Source organism: Hemitrygon akajei, chromosome 11 (genome assembly GCF_048418815.1).
Source record: "Hemitrygon akajei chromosome 11, sHemAka1.3, whole genome shotgun sequence".
Taxonomy (NCBI): domain Eukaryota; kingdom Metazoa; phylum Chordata; class Chondrichthyes; order Myliobatiformes; family Dasyatidae; genus Hemitrygon; species Hemitrygon akajei.
The window spans coordinates 2,535,873-2,548,671 of NC_133134.1; the positions used below are offsets into that span (position 1 = coordinate 2,535,873).

General features: G+C 58.2%; 1 protein-coding gene across 3 annotated transcripts in view; it reads right to left on the bottom strand.

Annotated features, from left to right (window-relative positions):
- Positions 1-249: 249 nt before the first annotated feature.
- Positions 250-12,799, bottom strand: part of mcrip2 (MAPK regulated corepressor interacting protein 2) — a 33,741-nt gene continuing 21,191 nt past the window's right edge. For 2 of the 3 annotated variants that reach the window (XM_073060053.1, XM_073060050.1), the window contains 2 exons: positions 9,925-10,035; positions 250-544 (listed from right to left, as the gene is read on the bottom strand). In XM_073060053.1, the coding sequence (XP_072916154.1) occupies positions 474-544; positions 9,925-10,035 (182 nt within the window). In that variant the 3' untranslated portion in view covers positions 250-473. Of the gene's footprint in view, positions 545-9,924; positions 10,099-12,799 lie in introns of those variants that run through there. The other variant, XM_073060052.1, reaches the window with a different exon arrangement.

Consider the following 12,799-nt stretch of genomic DNA (forward strand, 5'->3'; position numbering starts at 1 on the left):
CCTCATTCCAGGGATGGTGGGGGGGAGCAGGGAAAGAAGGTGCTGGTTTGACCAGGGCTCCCATATGTCGAGTTTATCCCCTCAGTCAGTTGATGGAGGCTCCTCAACTCATGAGGCAGATCTGGCTCAATCCCAAAGCCAGGTATTCTAGGATGTCACCAGATGTGGACTAGCACAGAATTAACACATCCATTCAGTCCGAGAAGACACAAATATCTTTTGAAGCCTTGTGAAGATGACCCGGGGTACTTTGCTGAAAATTTGCTGCTTTATTGCAGAAAGGCAGGGGATTTCACCCAATCAGAGCAAAGGCCAAAGGCCCAATGGTTGCTGCCGAGTATCTCAGCTGATTTGGTTTCTATAGAAACATCTTCGCTCTGTGCAAGACACAGCGAGAGGAGGGAGAGGTCTGAAGAAATCCACTTGTTGGCAACTGCTGTCATCCCCCGTCAGATAGGACCAGTCCAGTGGCTCTAAGACGAGTTCTGAATGTTGGCCAGGAACTGTTTCGCCCACCATTCCTCCAGGTCGATGGGGACAAAGTCTATAACCAAAGGAAAGACGTCAACTTCAGACCTTATGGAATGAGATAGAAACTCCACACACTCACACACACACATGCACACAAACGAACACACACACGCGCGCGTGCACGGTCCCTTGTCAAATGTCCAAACCCAAGACAACACAGTTAAGAGTAAAATCATCTTGTACATACAGAATCCTCTTGCATACAGAAAGGTGCTGGGAAAGAGCCAGTAACGTCATGAAATATCTCACCAACCTGCTCATGGACTGTTTGTCCCACTCCCATCAGGGAGGGGGCTACGTAGCATCCACACCAGGACCACCAGACTCAAAAACAGTTACTTTCTCCAAGCAGTAAGGCTGATCAACAGCTCTACCCACTAATCCACCCCGCAACACCCCCAACCACCACTTTATCCTTTCCGGTCAGTCACCTTGTGTATAGACGCTCCTGTGCCAAGTGTCACTTTACAGACATACAATCAATCTCTGTATATAAGCCAAGTATTTATATTCGTTGTGTTTTTTATTACTATTGTGTTCTTTGTCTATTGTGGGTTTTGTGTTCCACATGGGATCTGGAGTGACAATTGTTTCACTCTCGTTTACCCTTGTGTACTGGAAATTACACTGAACAATCTGGAATCTTCAGTCAGAGGCACAGATCAAGTAGACACCCAGAAACTTTAACCCAGGATGGAAATGGGTTAATACAAGGGGGTATAATTTTAAGCTGATTGGGGGGATGTCAGGGGTAGCTTTTTTCTTGCACGTTGTGGTGGGTGCATGGCACAGGAGCGATGGCAGAGGCTGATGCATAAGGGGCACTGAAAAAATTCTTGGGCACATGGCTGATTGAAAAATGGAGGGCCATGAGGGAGGGATGGGTTAGATTTATCCTGAAGTAGGTCTAAAGGTTGGCACAACATTATGGGCAAAATGGCCTGTACTGATCAATACTCTTTAATTTTCTGAATACACCTGGGGAACTCAGTAGGGTTCAGGGGTCAGGACCATACACACCCCCCGGGGAACTAAGTAGGGTTGACGGGTCAGGACCATACACACCCCCCGGGGAACTCGGTAGGGTCGAGGGGTCAGGACCGTACACACCCCCGGGGAACTCGGTAGGGTCGAGGGGTCAGGACCGTACACACCCCCCGTGGGAACTCGGTAGGGTCGAGGGGTCAGGACCATACACACCCCCCGGGGGAACTCGGTAGGGTCGAGGGGTCAGGACCATACACACCCCCCGGGGGAACTCGGTAGGGTTGAGGGGTCAGGACCAAACACACCCCCCGGGGAACTCGGTAGGGTTCAGGGGTCAGGACCATACACACCCCCCGGGGAACTCGGTAGGGTTGAGGGGTCAGGACTATACACACCCCCAGGGGGAACTTGGTAGGGTTGAGGGGTCAGGACCATACACACCCCCCGGGAAACTCGGTAGGGTTGAGGGGTCAGGACCATACACACTCCCCGGCGAACTCGGTAGGGTTGAGGGGTCAGGACCATACACACCACCAAGGGGAACTCGGTAGGGTTGAGGGGTCAGGACCATACACCCCCCCCCGGGGAACTCAGTAGGGTTGAGGGGTCAGGACCATACACACCCCCCGGGGGAACTCGGTAAGGTCGAGGGGTCAGGACCATTCACACCCCCCGGGGGAACTCGGTAGGGTTGAGGGGTCAGGACCATACACACCCCCCGGGGAACTCGGTAGGGTCGAGGGGTCAGGACCATACATCCCCCCCCCCCGGGGAACTCGGTAGGGTTGAGGGGTCAGGACCATACACACCCCCCGGGGGAACTCAGTAGGGTTGAGGGATCAGGACCATACACACCCCTCGGGGAACTCGGTAGGGTTGAGGGGTCAGGACCATACACACCCCCCGGGGGAACTCGGTAAGGTCGAGGGGTCAGGACCATTCACACCCCCCGGGGGAACTCGGTAGGGTTGAGGGGTCAGGACCATACACACCCCCCGGGGAACTCGGTAGGGTCGAGGGGTCAGGACCATACACACCCCCCGGGGAACTCGGCAGGGGCGAGGGGTCAGGACCATACACGCCCCCACGGGGAACTCGGTAGGGTTGAGGGGTCAGGACCATACACACCCCCCGGGGAACTCGGTAGGGTTGAGGGGTCAGGACCATACACACCCCCCGGGGAACTCGGCAGGGGCGAGGGGTCAGGACCATACACGCCCCCACGGGGAACTCGGTAGGGTTGACGGGTCAGGACCATACACACCCCCCGGGGGAACTCAGTAGGGTTGAGGGATCAGGACCATACACACCCCTCGGGGAACTCGGTAGGGTTGAGGGGTCAGGACCATACACACCCCCCGGGGGAACTCGGTAGGGTCGAGGGGTCAGGACCATACACACCCCCCGGGGGAACTCGGTAGGGTCGAGGGGTCAGGACCATACACACCCCCCGGGGGAACTCGGTAGGGTCGAGGGGTCAGGACCATACACACCCCCCGGGGGAACTCGGTAGGGTCGAGGGGTCAGGACCATACAAACCCCCCCGGGGAACTCGGTAGGGTCGAGGGGTCAGGACCATACACACCCCCCGGGGAACTCGGTAGTGTCGAGGGGTCAGGACCATACTCACCCTTCAGGGGAACTCGGTAGGGTTGAGGGGTCAGGACCATACACACCCCCCCGGGGGAACTCGGTAGGGTTGAGGGGTCAGGACCATACACACCCCCCGGGGAACTCGGTAGGGTTGAGGGGTCAGGACCATACAAACCCCCCGGGGAACTCGGTAGGGTTGAGGGGTCAGGACCATACACACCCCCCGGGGAACTCGGTAGGGTTGAGGGGTCAGGACCATACACACCCTTCGGGGGAACTCGGTAGGGTTGAGGGGTCAGGACCATACACACCACCAGGGGGAACTCGGTAGGGTTGAGGGGTCAGGACCATACACCCCCCCCCGGGGGAACTCGGTAGGGTTGAGGGATCAGGACCATACACACCCCCCCAGGGAACTCGGTAGGGTTGACGGGTCAGGACCATACAAACCCCCCGGGGAACTCGGTAGGGTCGAGGGGTCAGGACCATACACACCCCTCGGGGGAACTCAGTAGGGTCGAGGGGTCAGGACCGTACACACCCCCCGGGGGAACTCGGGAGGGTCGAGGGGTCAGGACCGTACACACCCCCCGGGGAATCTCGGTAGGGTTGAGGGGTCAGGACCATACACACCCCCCGGGGAACTCGGTAGGGTCGAGGGGTCAGGACCGTACACACACCCCGGGGAACTCGGTAGGGTCGAGGGTTCAGGACCGTACACACCCCCCGGGAGAACTCGGTAGGGTCGAGGGGTCAGGACCATACACACCCCCCGGGGGACTCGGTAGGGTCGAGGGGTCAGGACCATACACACCCCCCCCGGGGGACTCGGTAGGGTCGAGGGGTCAGGACCTTACACACCCCCCGGGGGAACTCAGTAGGGTTGACAGGTCAGGACCATACACACCCTTCGGGGGAACTCGGTAGGGTTGAGGGGTCAGGACCATACACACCCCCCGGGGAACTCGGTAGGGTTGAGGAATCAGGACCATACACACCCCCCGGGGAACTCGGTAGGGTAGACAGGTGAGGACCGTACACACCCCCACGGGGAACTCAGTAGGGTTGAGGGATCAGGACCATACACACCCCCCAGGGGAACTCAGTAGGGTTGACAGGTGAGGGCCATACACACCCCCCGGGGAACTCAGTAGGGTTGACAGGTGAGGGCCATACACACCCCCCGGGGAACTCGGGAGGGTCGAGGGGTCAGGACCATACACACCCCCCGGGGGAACTCGGTAGGGTCGAGGGGTCAGGACCATACACACCCCCCGGGAAACTCGGTAGGGTTGAGGGGTCAGGACCATACACACCCCCCGGGGAACTCGGTTGGGTTGAGGGGTCAGGACCATACACACCCCCAGGGGGAACTTGGTAGGGTTGACAGGTGAGGACCATACACACCCCCCCGGGGAACTCAGTAGGGTTGAGGGGTCAGGACCATATACACCCCCCGGGGAACTCAGTAGGGTTGACAGGTCAGGACCATACACACCCTTCGGGGGAACTCGGTAGGGTTGAGGGGTCAGGACCATACACACCCCCCGGGGAACTCGGTAGGGTTGAGGGATCAGGACCATACACACCCCCCGGGGAACTCGGTAGGGTTGAGGAATCAGGACCATACACACCCCCCGGGGGACTCGGTAGGGTCGAGGGGTCAGGACCATACACGCCCCCACGGGGAACTCAGTAGGGTAGACGGGTCAGGACCATACACACCCCCCGGGGAACTCAGTAGGGTTGAGGGGTCAGGACCATACACATCCCCCCAGGCAACTCAGTAGGGTTGAGGGGTCAGGACCGTACACACCCCCCGGGGGAACTCAGTAGGGTTGAGGGGTCAGGACCATACACACCCCCCGGGGGAACTCGGTAGGGTTGAGGGGTCAGGACCATACACACCCCCCGGGGAACTCGGTAGGGTTGAGGGGTCAGGACCATACACACCCCCCGGGCAACTCGGTAGGGTTGACAGGTGAGGACCATACACACCCCCCGGGCAACTCGGTAGGGTTGACAGGTGAGGGCCATACACACCCCCCGGGGAACTCAGTAGGGTTGAGGGGTCAGGACCATACACACCCCCCGGGCAACTCGGTAGGGTTGACAGGTGAGGACCATACACACCCCCCGGGGGAACTCAGTAGGGTTGAGGGGTCAGGACCATACACACCCCCCGGGGGAACTCAGTAGGGTTGAGGGGTCAGGACCATACACACCCCCCGGGGGAACTCAGTAGGGTTGACAGGTGAGGGCCATACACACCCCCCGGGGAACTCAGTAGGGTCGAGGGGTCTGGACCATACACACCCCCCGGGGGAACTCAGTAGGGTTGACAGGTGAGGGCCATACACACCCCCCGGGGAACTCAGTAGGGTTGAGGGGTCAGGACCATACACACCCCCCGGGGGAACTCGGTAGGGTTGAGGGATCAGGACCATACACACCCCCCGGGGGAACTCAGTAGGGTTGAGTGGTCAGGACCATACACACCCCCCGGGGGAACTCAGTAGGGTTGAGGGATCAGGACCATACACACCCCCTCGGGGAACTCGGTAGGGTTGAGGGATCAGGACCATACACACCCCCCGGGGGAACTCAGTAGGGTTGAGTGGTCTGGACCATACACACCCCCCGGGGGAACTCAGTGGGGTTGACAGGTGAGGACCATACACACCCCCCGGGGAACTCAGTAGGGTTGAGGGGTCAGGACCATACACACCCCCCGGGGAACTCGGTAGGGTTGAGGGGTCAGGACCATACACACCCCGGGGAACTCGGTAGGGTTGAGGGGTCAGGACCATACACACCCCCACGGGGAACTCGGTAGGGTCGAGGGGTCGGGACCATACACACCCCCCGGGGAACTCGGTAGGGTCGAGGGGTCGGGACCATACACACCCCCCGGGGAACTCGGTAGGGTCGAGGGGTCGGGACCATACACACCCCCCGGGGAACTCGGTAGGGTCGAGGGGTCGGGACCATACACACCCCCCGGGGAACTCGGTAGGGTCGAGGGGTCGGGACCATACACACCCCCCGGGGAACTCGGTAGGGTCGAGGGGTCAGGACCATACACACCCCCCGGGGGAACTCAGTGGGGTTGACAGGTGAGGACCATACACACCCCCCGGGGGAACTCAGTGGGGTTGACAGGTGAGGACCATACACACCCCCCGGGGAACTCGGTAGGGTTGAGGGGTCAGGACCATACACACCCCCCGGGGGAACTCAGTAGGGTCGAGGGATCAGGACCATACACACCCCCCGGGGGACTCGGTAGGGTCGAGGGGTCAGGACCATACACGCCCCCACGGGGAACTCAGTAGGGTAGACGGGTCAGGACCATACACCCCCCCCGGGGAACTCAGTAGGGTTGAGGGATCAGGACCATACACACCCCCCAGGGGAACTCAGTAGGGTTGACAGGTGAGGGCCATACACACCCCCCGGGGAACTCGGGAGGGTCGAGGGGTCAGGACCATACACACCCCCCGGGGGAACTCGGTAGGGTCGAGGGGTCAGGACCATACACACCCCCCGGGAAACTCGGTAGGGTTGAGGGGTCAGGACCATACACACCCCCCGGGGAACTCGGTTGGGTTGAGGGGTCAGGACCATACACACCCCCAGGGGGAACTTGGTAGGGTTGACAGGTGAGGACCATACACACCCCCCCGGGGAACTCAGTAGGGTTGAGGGGTCAGGACCATATACACCCCCCGGGGAACTCAGTAGGGTTGACAGGTCAGGACCATACACACCCTTCGGGGGAACTCGGTAGGGTTGAGGGGTCAGGACCATACACACCCCCCGGGGAACTCGGTAGGGTTGAGGGATCAGGACCATACACACCCCCCGGGGAACTCGGTAGGGTTGAGGGGTCAGGACCATACACACCCCCCGGGGGACTCGGTAGGGTCGAGGGGTCAGGACCATACACACCCCCCGGGGGAACTCGGTAGGGTCGAGGGGTCAGGACCATACACACCCCCCGGGGGACTCGGTAGGGTCGAGGGGTCAGGACCATACACACCCCCCGGGAAACTCGGTAGGGTTGAGGGGTCAGGACCATACACACCCCCCGGGGAACTCGGTTGGGTTGAGGGGTCAGGACCATACACACCCCCAGGGGGAACTTGGTAGGGTTGACAGGTGAGGACCATACACACCCCCCCGGGGAACTCAGTAGGGTTGAGGGGTCAGGACCATATACACCCCCCGGGGAACTCAGTAGGGTTGACAGGTCAGGACCATACACACCCTTCGGGGGAACTCGGTAGGGTTGAGGGGTCAGGACCATACACACCCCCCGGGGAACTCGGTAGGGTTGAGGGATCAGGACCATACACACCCCCCGGGGAACTCGGTAGGGTTGAGGAATCAGGACCATATACACCCCCCGGGGAACTCAGTAGGGTTGACAGGTCAGGACCATACACACCCTTCGGGGGAACTCGGTAGGGTTGAGGGATCAGGACCATACACACCCCCCGGGGAACTCGGTAGGGTTGAGGGATCAGGACCATACACTCCCCCCGGGGAACTCGGTAGGGTTGAGGAATCGGGACCATACACACCCCCCGGGGAACTCGGTAGGGTTGAGGAATCAGGACCGTACACACCCCCACGGGGAACTCAGTAGGGTTGAGGGGTCAGGACCATACACACCCCCCGGGGAACTCGGTAGGGTTGAGGAATCAGGACCATACACACCCCCCGGGGGAACTCAGTAGGGTCGAGGGATCAGGACCATACACACCCCCCGGGGGACTCGGCAGGGGCGAGGGGTCAGGACCATACACGCCCCCACGGGGAACTCAGTAGGGTAGACAGGTCAGGACCATACACACCCCCCGGGGAACTCAGTAGGGTTGAGGGGTCAGGACCATACACATCCCCCCAGGCAACTCAGTAGGGTTGAGGGGTCAGGACCGTACACACCCCCCGGGGGAACTCAGTAGGGTTGAGGGGTCAGGACCATACACACCCCCCGGGGGAACTCGGTAGGGTTGAGGGGTCAGGACCATACACACCCCCTCGGGGAACTCGGTAGGGTTGAGGGGTCAGGACCATACACACCCCCCGGGGGAACTCAGTAGGGTTGAGGGGTCAGGACCATACACACCCCCCGGGCAACTCGGTAGGGTTGACAGGTGAGGGCCATACACACCCCCCGGGGAACTCAGTAGGGTTGAGGGGTCAGGACCATACACACCCCCCGGGCAACTCGGTAGGGTTGACAGGTGAGGACCATACACACCCCCCGGGCAACTCGGTAGGGTTGACAGGTGAGGGCCATACACACCCCCCGGGGAACTCAGTAGGGTTGAGGGGTCAGGACCATACACACCCCCCGGGCAACTCGGTAGGGTTGACAGGTGAGGACCATACACACCCCCCGGGGGAACTCAGTAGGGTTGAGGGGTCAGGACCATACACACCCCCCGGGGGAACTCAGTAGGGTTGAGGGGTCAGGACCATACACACCCCCCGGGGGAACTCAGTAGGGTTGACAGGTGAGGGCCATACACACCCCCCGGGGAACTCAGTAGGGTCGAGGGGTCTGGACCATACACACCCCCCGGGGGAACTCAGTAGGGTTGACAGGTGAGGGCCATACACACCCCCCGGGGAACTCAGTAGGGTTGAGGGGTCAGGACCATACACACCCCCCGGGGGAACTCGGTAGGGTTGAGGGATCAGGACCATACACACCCCCCGGGGGAACTCAGTAGGGTTGAGGGATCAGGACCATACACACCCCCCGGGGGAACTCAGTAGGGTTGAGTGGTCTGGACCATACACACCCCCCGGGGGAACTCGGTAGGGTTGAGGGATCAGGACCATACACACCCCCTCGGGGAACTCGGTAGGGTTGAGGGATCAGGACCATACACACCCCCCGGGGGAACTCAGTAGGGTTGAGTGGTCTGGACCATACACACCCCCCGGGGGAACTCAGTGGGGTTGACAGGTGAGGACCATACACACCCCCCGGGGAACTCAGTAGGGTTGAGGGGTCAGGACCATACACACCCACCGGGGAACTCGGTAGGGTTGAGGGGTCAGGACCATACACACCCCGGGGAACTCGGTAGGGTTGAGGGGTCGGGACCATACACACCCCCCGGGGAACTCGGTAGGGTCGAGGGGTCGGGACCATACACACCCCCCGGGGAACTCGGTAGGGTCGAGGGGTCGGGACCATACACACCCCCCGGGGAACTCGGTAGGGTCGAGGGGTCGGGACCATACACACCCCCCGGGGAACTCGGTAGGGTCGAGGGGTCGGGACCATACACACCCCCCGGGGAACTCGGTAGGGTCGAGGGGTCGGGACCATACACACCCCCCGGGGAACTCGGTAGGGTCGAGGGGTCAGGACCATACACACCCCCCGGGGGAACTCAGTGGGGTTGACAGGTGAGGACCATACACACCCCCCGGGGGAACTCAGTGGGGTTGACAGGTGAGGACCATACACACCCCCCGGGGAACTCGGTAGGGTTGAGGGGTCAGGACCATACACACCCCCCGGGGGAACTCAGTGGGGTTGACAGGTGAGGACCATACACACCCCCCGGGGGAACTCAGTGGGGTTGACAGGTGAGGACCATACACACCCCCCGGGGAACTCAGTAGGGTTGAGGGGTCAGGACCATACACACCCCCCGGGGTACTCAGTAGGGTTGAGGGGTCAGGACCATACACACCCCCCGGGGGAACTCAGTGGGGTTGACAGGTGAGGACCATACACACCCCCCGGGGGAAATATAAGGAGCAACACTACTCAATGACACTCACTATTCAAGTTTTGGCTTGGTGTCTTCTCCACGTACTCCACTGTTCCACGGGGACTCTGGCTGCTGTCCGGTCGCCGGCTGGCCCCGAGCTGTTGTTCCACCTGCTGCCAGGCTGGGAGAAAGAGTATTCGGATCAAAGAGAGCTAAAGATGGGGCAGGAGACAGGTGGGCTCCCCTAATGCCACAGAAGGAAGGAAGCAAAGGAAGAAGTTTTATTCAAGTAACATCATTCACCAGCCACACATATCCCATCCAACACAGGAGCAGAATCAGGCCATTTGGTCAGCTCCACCATTCCATCATGGCTGCCATATTATACCTCTTGCCCTCTCCCTTACTAATCAAGAATCAATCAACCCCTGTTTTAAATATACCCAATGATTTAGTCGCCTGTGCGCTGAATTCCAGATTCAGCACCCTCTGGCTAAAGAAATTCCTCATCATTCTAAATGGACATCCGTCCATTCTGAGGCTGTGCCCTCTGGTCCTAGACTCCTCCACTATAGGAAACATCCTCTCCACATCCATTACATCAAGGCCTTTTAATATTTGATAAGATTTCAATGAGATTCCCCCCTTCATTCCTATAAACTCCAACAAGGACTGGCCCTGAGTCATCAAACTTTATTAACCGTGAGTTTCCATGAATGTATGGGTGAGGGTTAGTAAGTTGTGGGCAAGCTACGTTGGTACTGGAAGCAAGGCAGCACTTGTGAGCTGCCCCCAGTCCGATCGTCAGACCGTGCTGCTCATTGACACAACACATTTGATGTAGGTGCAACAAATGAAGCTGATTTTTACTGGATTTTGACTGGGGGATAAGTATCTGTCAGGACACTGGGGAAGTCTCCTCTGAACTGAGCAGCGGCTCCACTCCAACAGGAAGGGCAGATGGTCCACAAGTTCATAGGGTTGTACAGAAGGCGTATGTTGTGTTGATCAAGTTCAAGAGCTGCTCTATAAAACTCTGGTTAGACCACACTTGGAGTATTGTGTTCAGCTCTAGTCACCTCATGTGGAAGCCTGAGAGAGCATGAGAATAGGTTGAGCGAGCTAGGGGTTTTCTCCTTGGAGTAAAGGAGGTAGAGAGGTGACCTGATAGAGGTGTACAAGAGGATAAGAGAATAGATAGAGTGGACAGCTAGAGACATTTTCGCAGGGTGGAAATACCACATTGTAGTGCAGTTAGCACGTTTTACGGTACCGGCGAACCGGGATCAATTCCCATCGCACGGTAGTGTAGTGCAGTTAGCACGTTTTACGGTACCGGCGAACCGGGATCAATTCCCATCACACGGTAGTGTAGTGGTTAGCACAACGCTTTACGGTACCGGCGAACCGGGATCAATTCCCATCGCACGGTAGTGTAGTGTAGTGGTTAGCACAACGCTTTACGGTACCGGCGAACCGGGATCAATTCCCATCGCACGGTAGTGTAGTGCAGTTAGCACGTTTTACGGTACCGGCGAACCGGGATCAATTCCCATCGCACGGTAGTGTAGTGCAGTGGTTAGCACAACGCTTTACGGTACCGGCGAACCGGGATCAATTCCCATCGCACGGTAGTGTAGTGCAGTGGTTAGCACAACGCTTTACGGTACCGGCGAACCGGGATCAATTCCCATCGCACGGTAGTGTAGTGTAGTGGTTAGCACAACGCTTTACGGTACCGGCGAACCGGGATCAATTCCCATCGCACGGTAGTGTAGTGCAGTGGTTAGCACAACGCTTTACGGTACCGGCGAACCGGGATCAATTCCCATCGCACGGTAGTGTAGTGGTTAGCACAACGCTTTATGGTACCAGCGAACCGGGATCAATTCCCATCACACGGTAGTGTAGTGGTTAGCACAACGCTTTACGGTACCGGCGAACCGGGATCAATTCCCATCACACGGTAGTGTAGTGTAGTGGTTAGCACAACGCTTTACGGTACCGGCGAACCGGGATCAATTCCCACAGCTGCCTGGAAGCTGTTTGTATGTTCTCTCCATAACCACATGGGTTTCCTCTGGGTGTTCCGGTTTTCTCCCACAATCCAAACACATACCGGTCAGTAGGCTAATTGGTCATTGTGAATTGTCCTGTGATTAGGCTGAAGTTAAATCGGGGTTGCTGGGCAGTAGGGATCGAAGGGCTGTTAGCGCCTATTCTGTGCTGTATCTCAATAAATAAATAAAATCATTTAAAGGTGGCTGGTGCAAAATATGGGGGGGTTATCAGAGATAGTTTTATAGGGGAGGGGTTGTCAAAGATAGTTTTATGGGGGTGTCAGATAGTTTTACGGGGGGATGTCAGAGATAGATTTATGGGAGGGATGTCAGAGATAGATTTATGGGAGGGATGTCAGAGATAGATTTATGGGGGGGGTTGTCAAAGATAGTTTTATGGGGGGGTGTCAGAGACAGTTTTTTTTTAATGGAACACCAGGCCAGAGGTGTTAGTAGAGGCAGGTACATCAGGGGCATTGAAGAAACTCTTAGATTGACACATGGATGATAAAAAAGGGAGGACTATGTAAGAGGTAAGGATTAGATTGATCTTGGAGTAGCTTAAAAGGTCAGTGCAACATTGTGGATCGAACAACCTGCACTGTGCTATATTTAATGTTTCATTCCAATCTCTGTGCACGGTTTTGAGTAACACTACCTTCTACAGCAGGTGAGGTTGCCACGGAGTGAGAGTTCACAGAGCCTGGGGCATTAACAACAACCACTGCCAGAGAAGAACAAAGCACAGGGGAGACTGGTTCCTGGGACAATTGAGCAAACATCCCCACTTTCCCCGTTGCCTGGCAAACCCCATGCTCTCGGTTCATCTCTCATTAAAATACTCGTCTGACAGCCGCTGACTGTTCGCTGCTGAGTTCTGGTAAC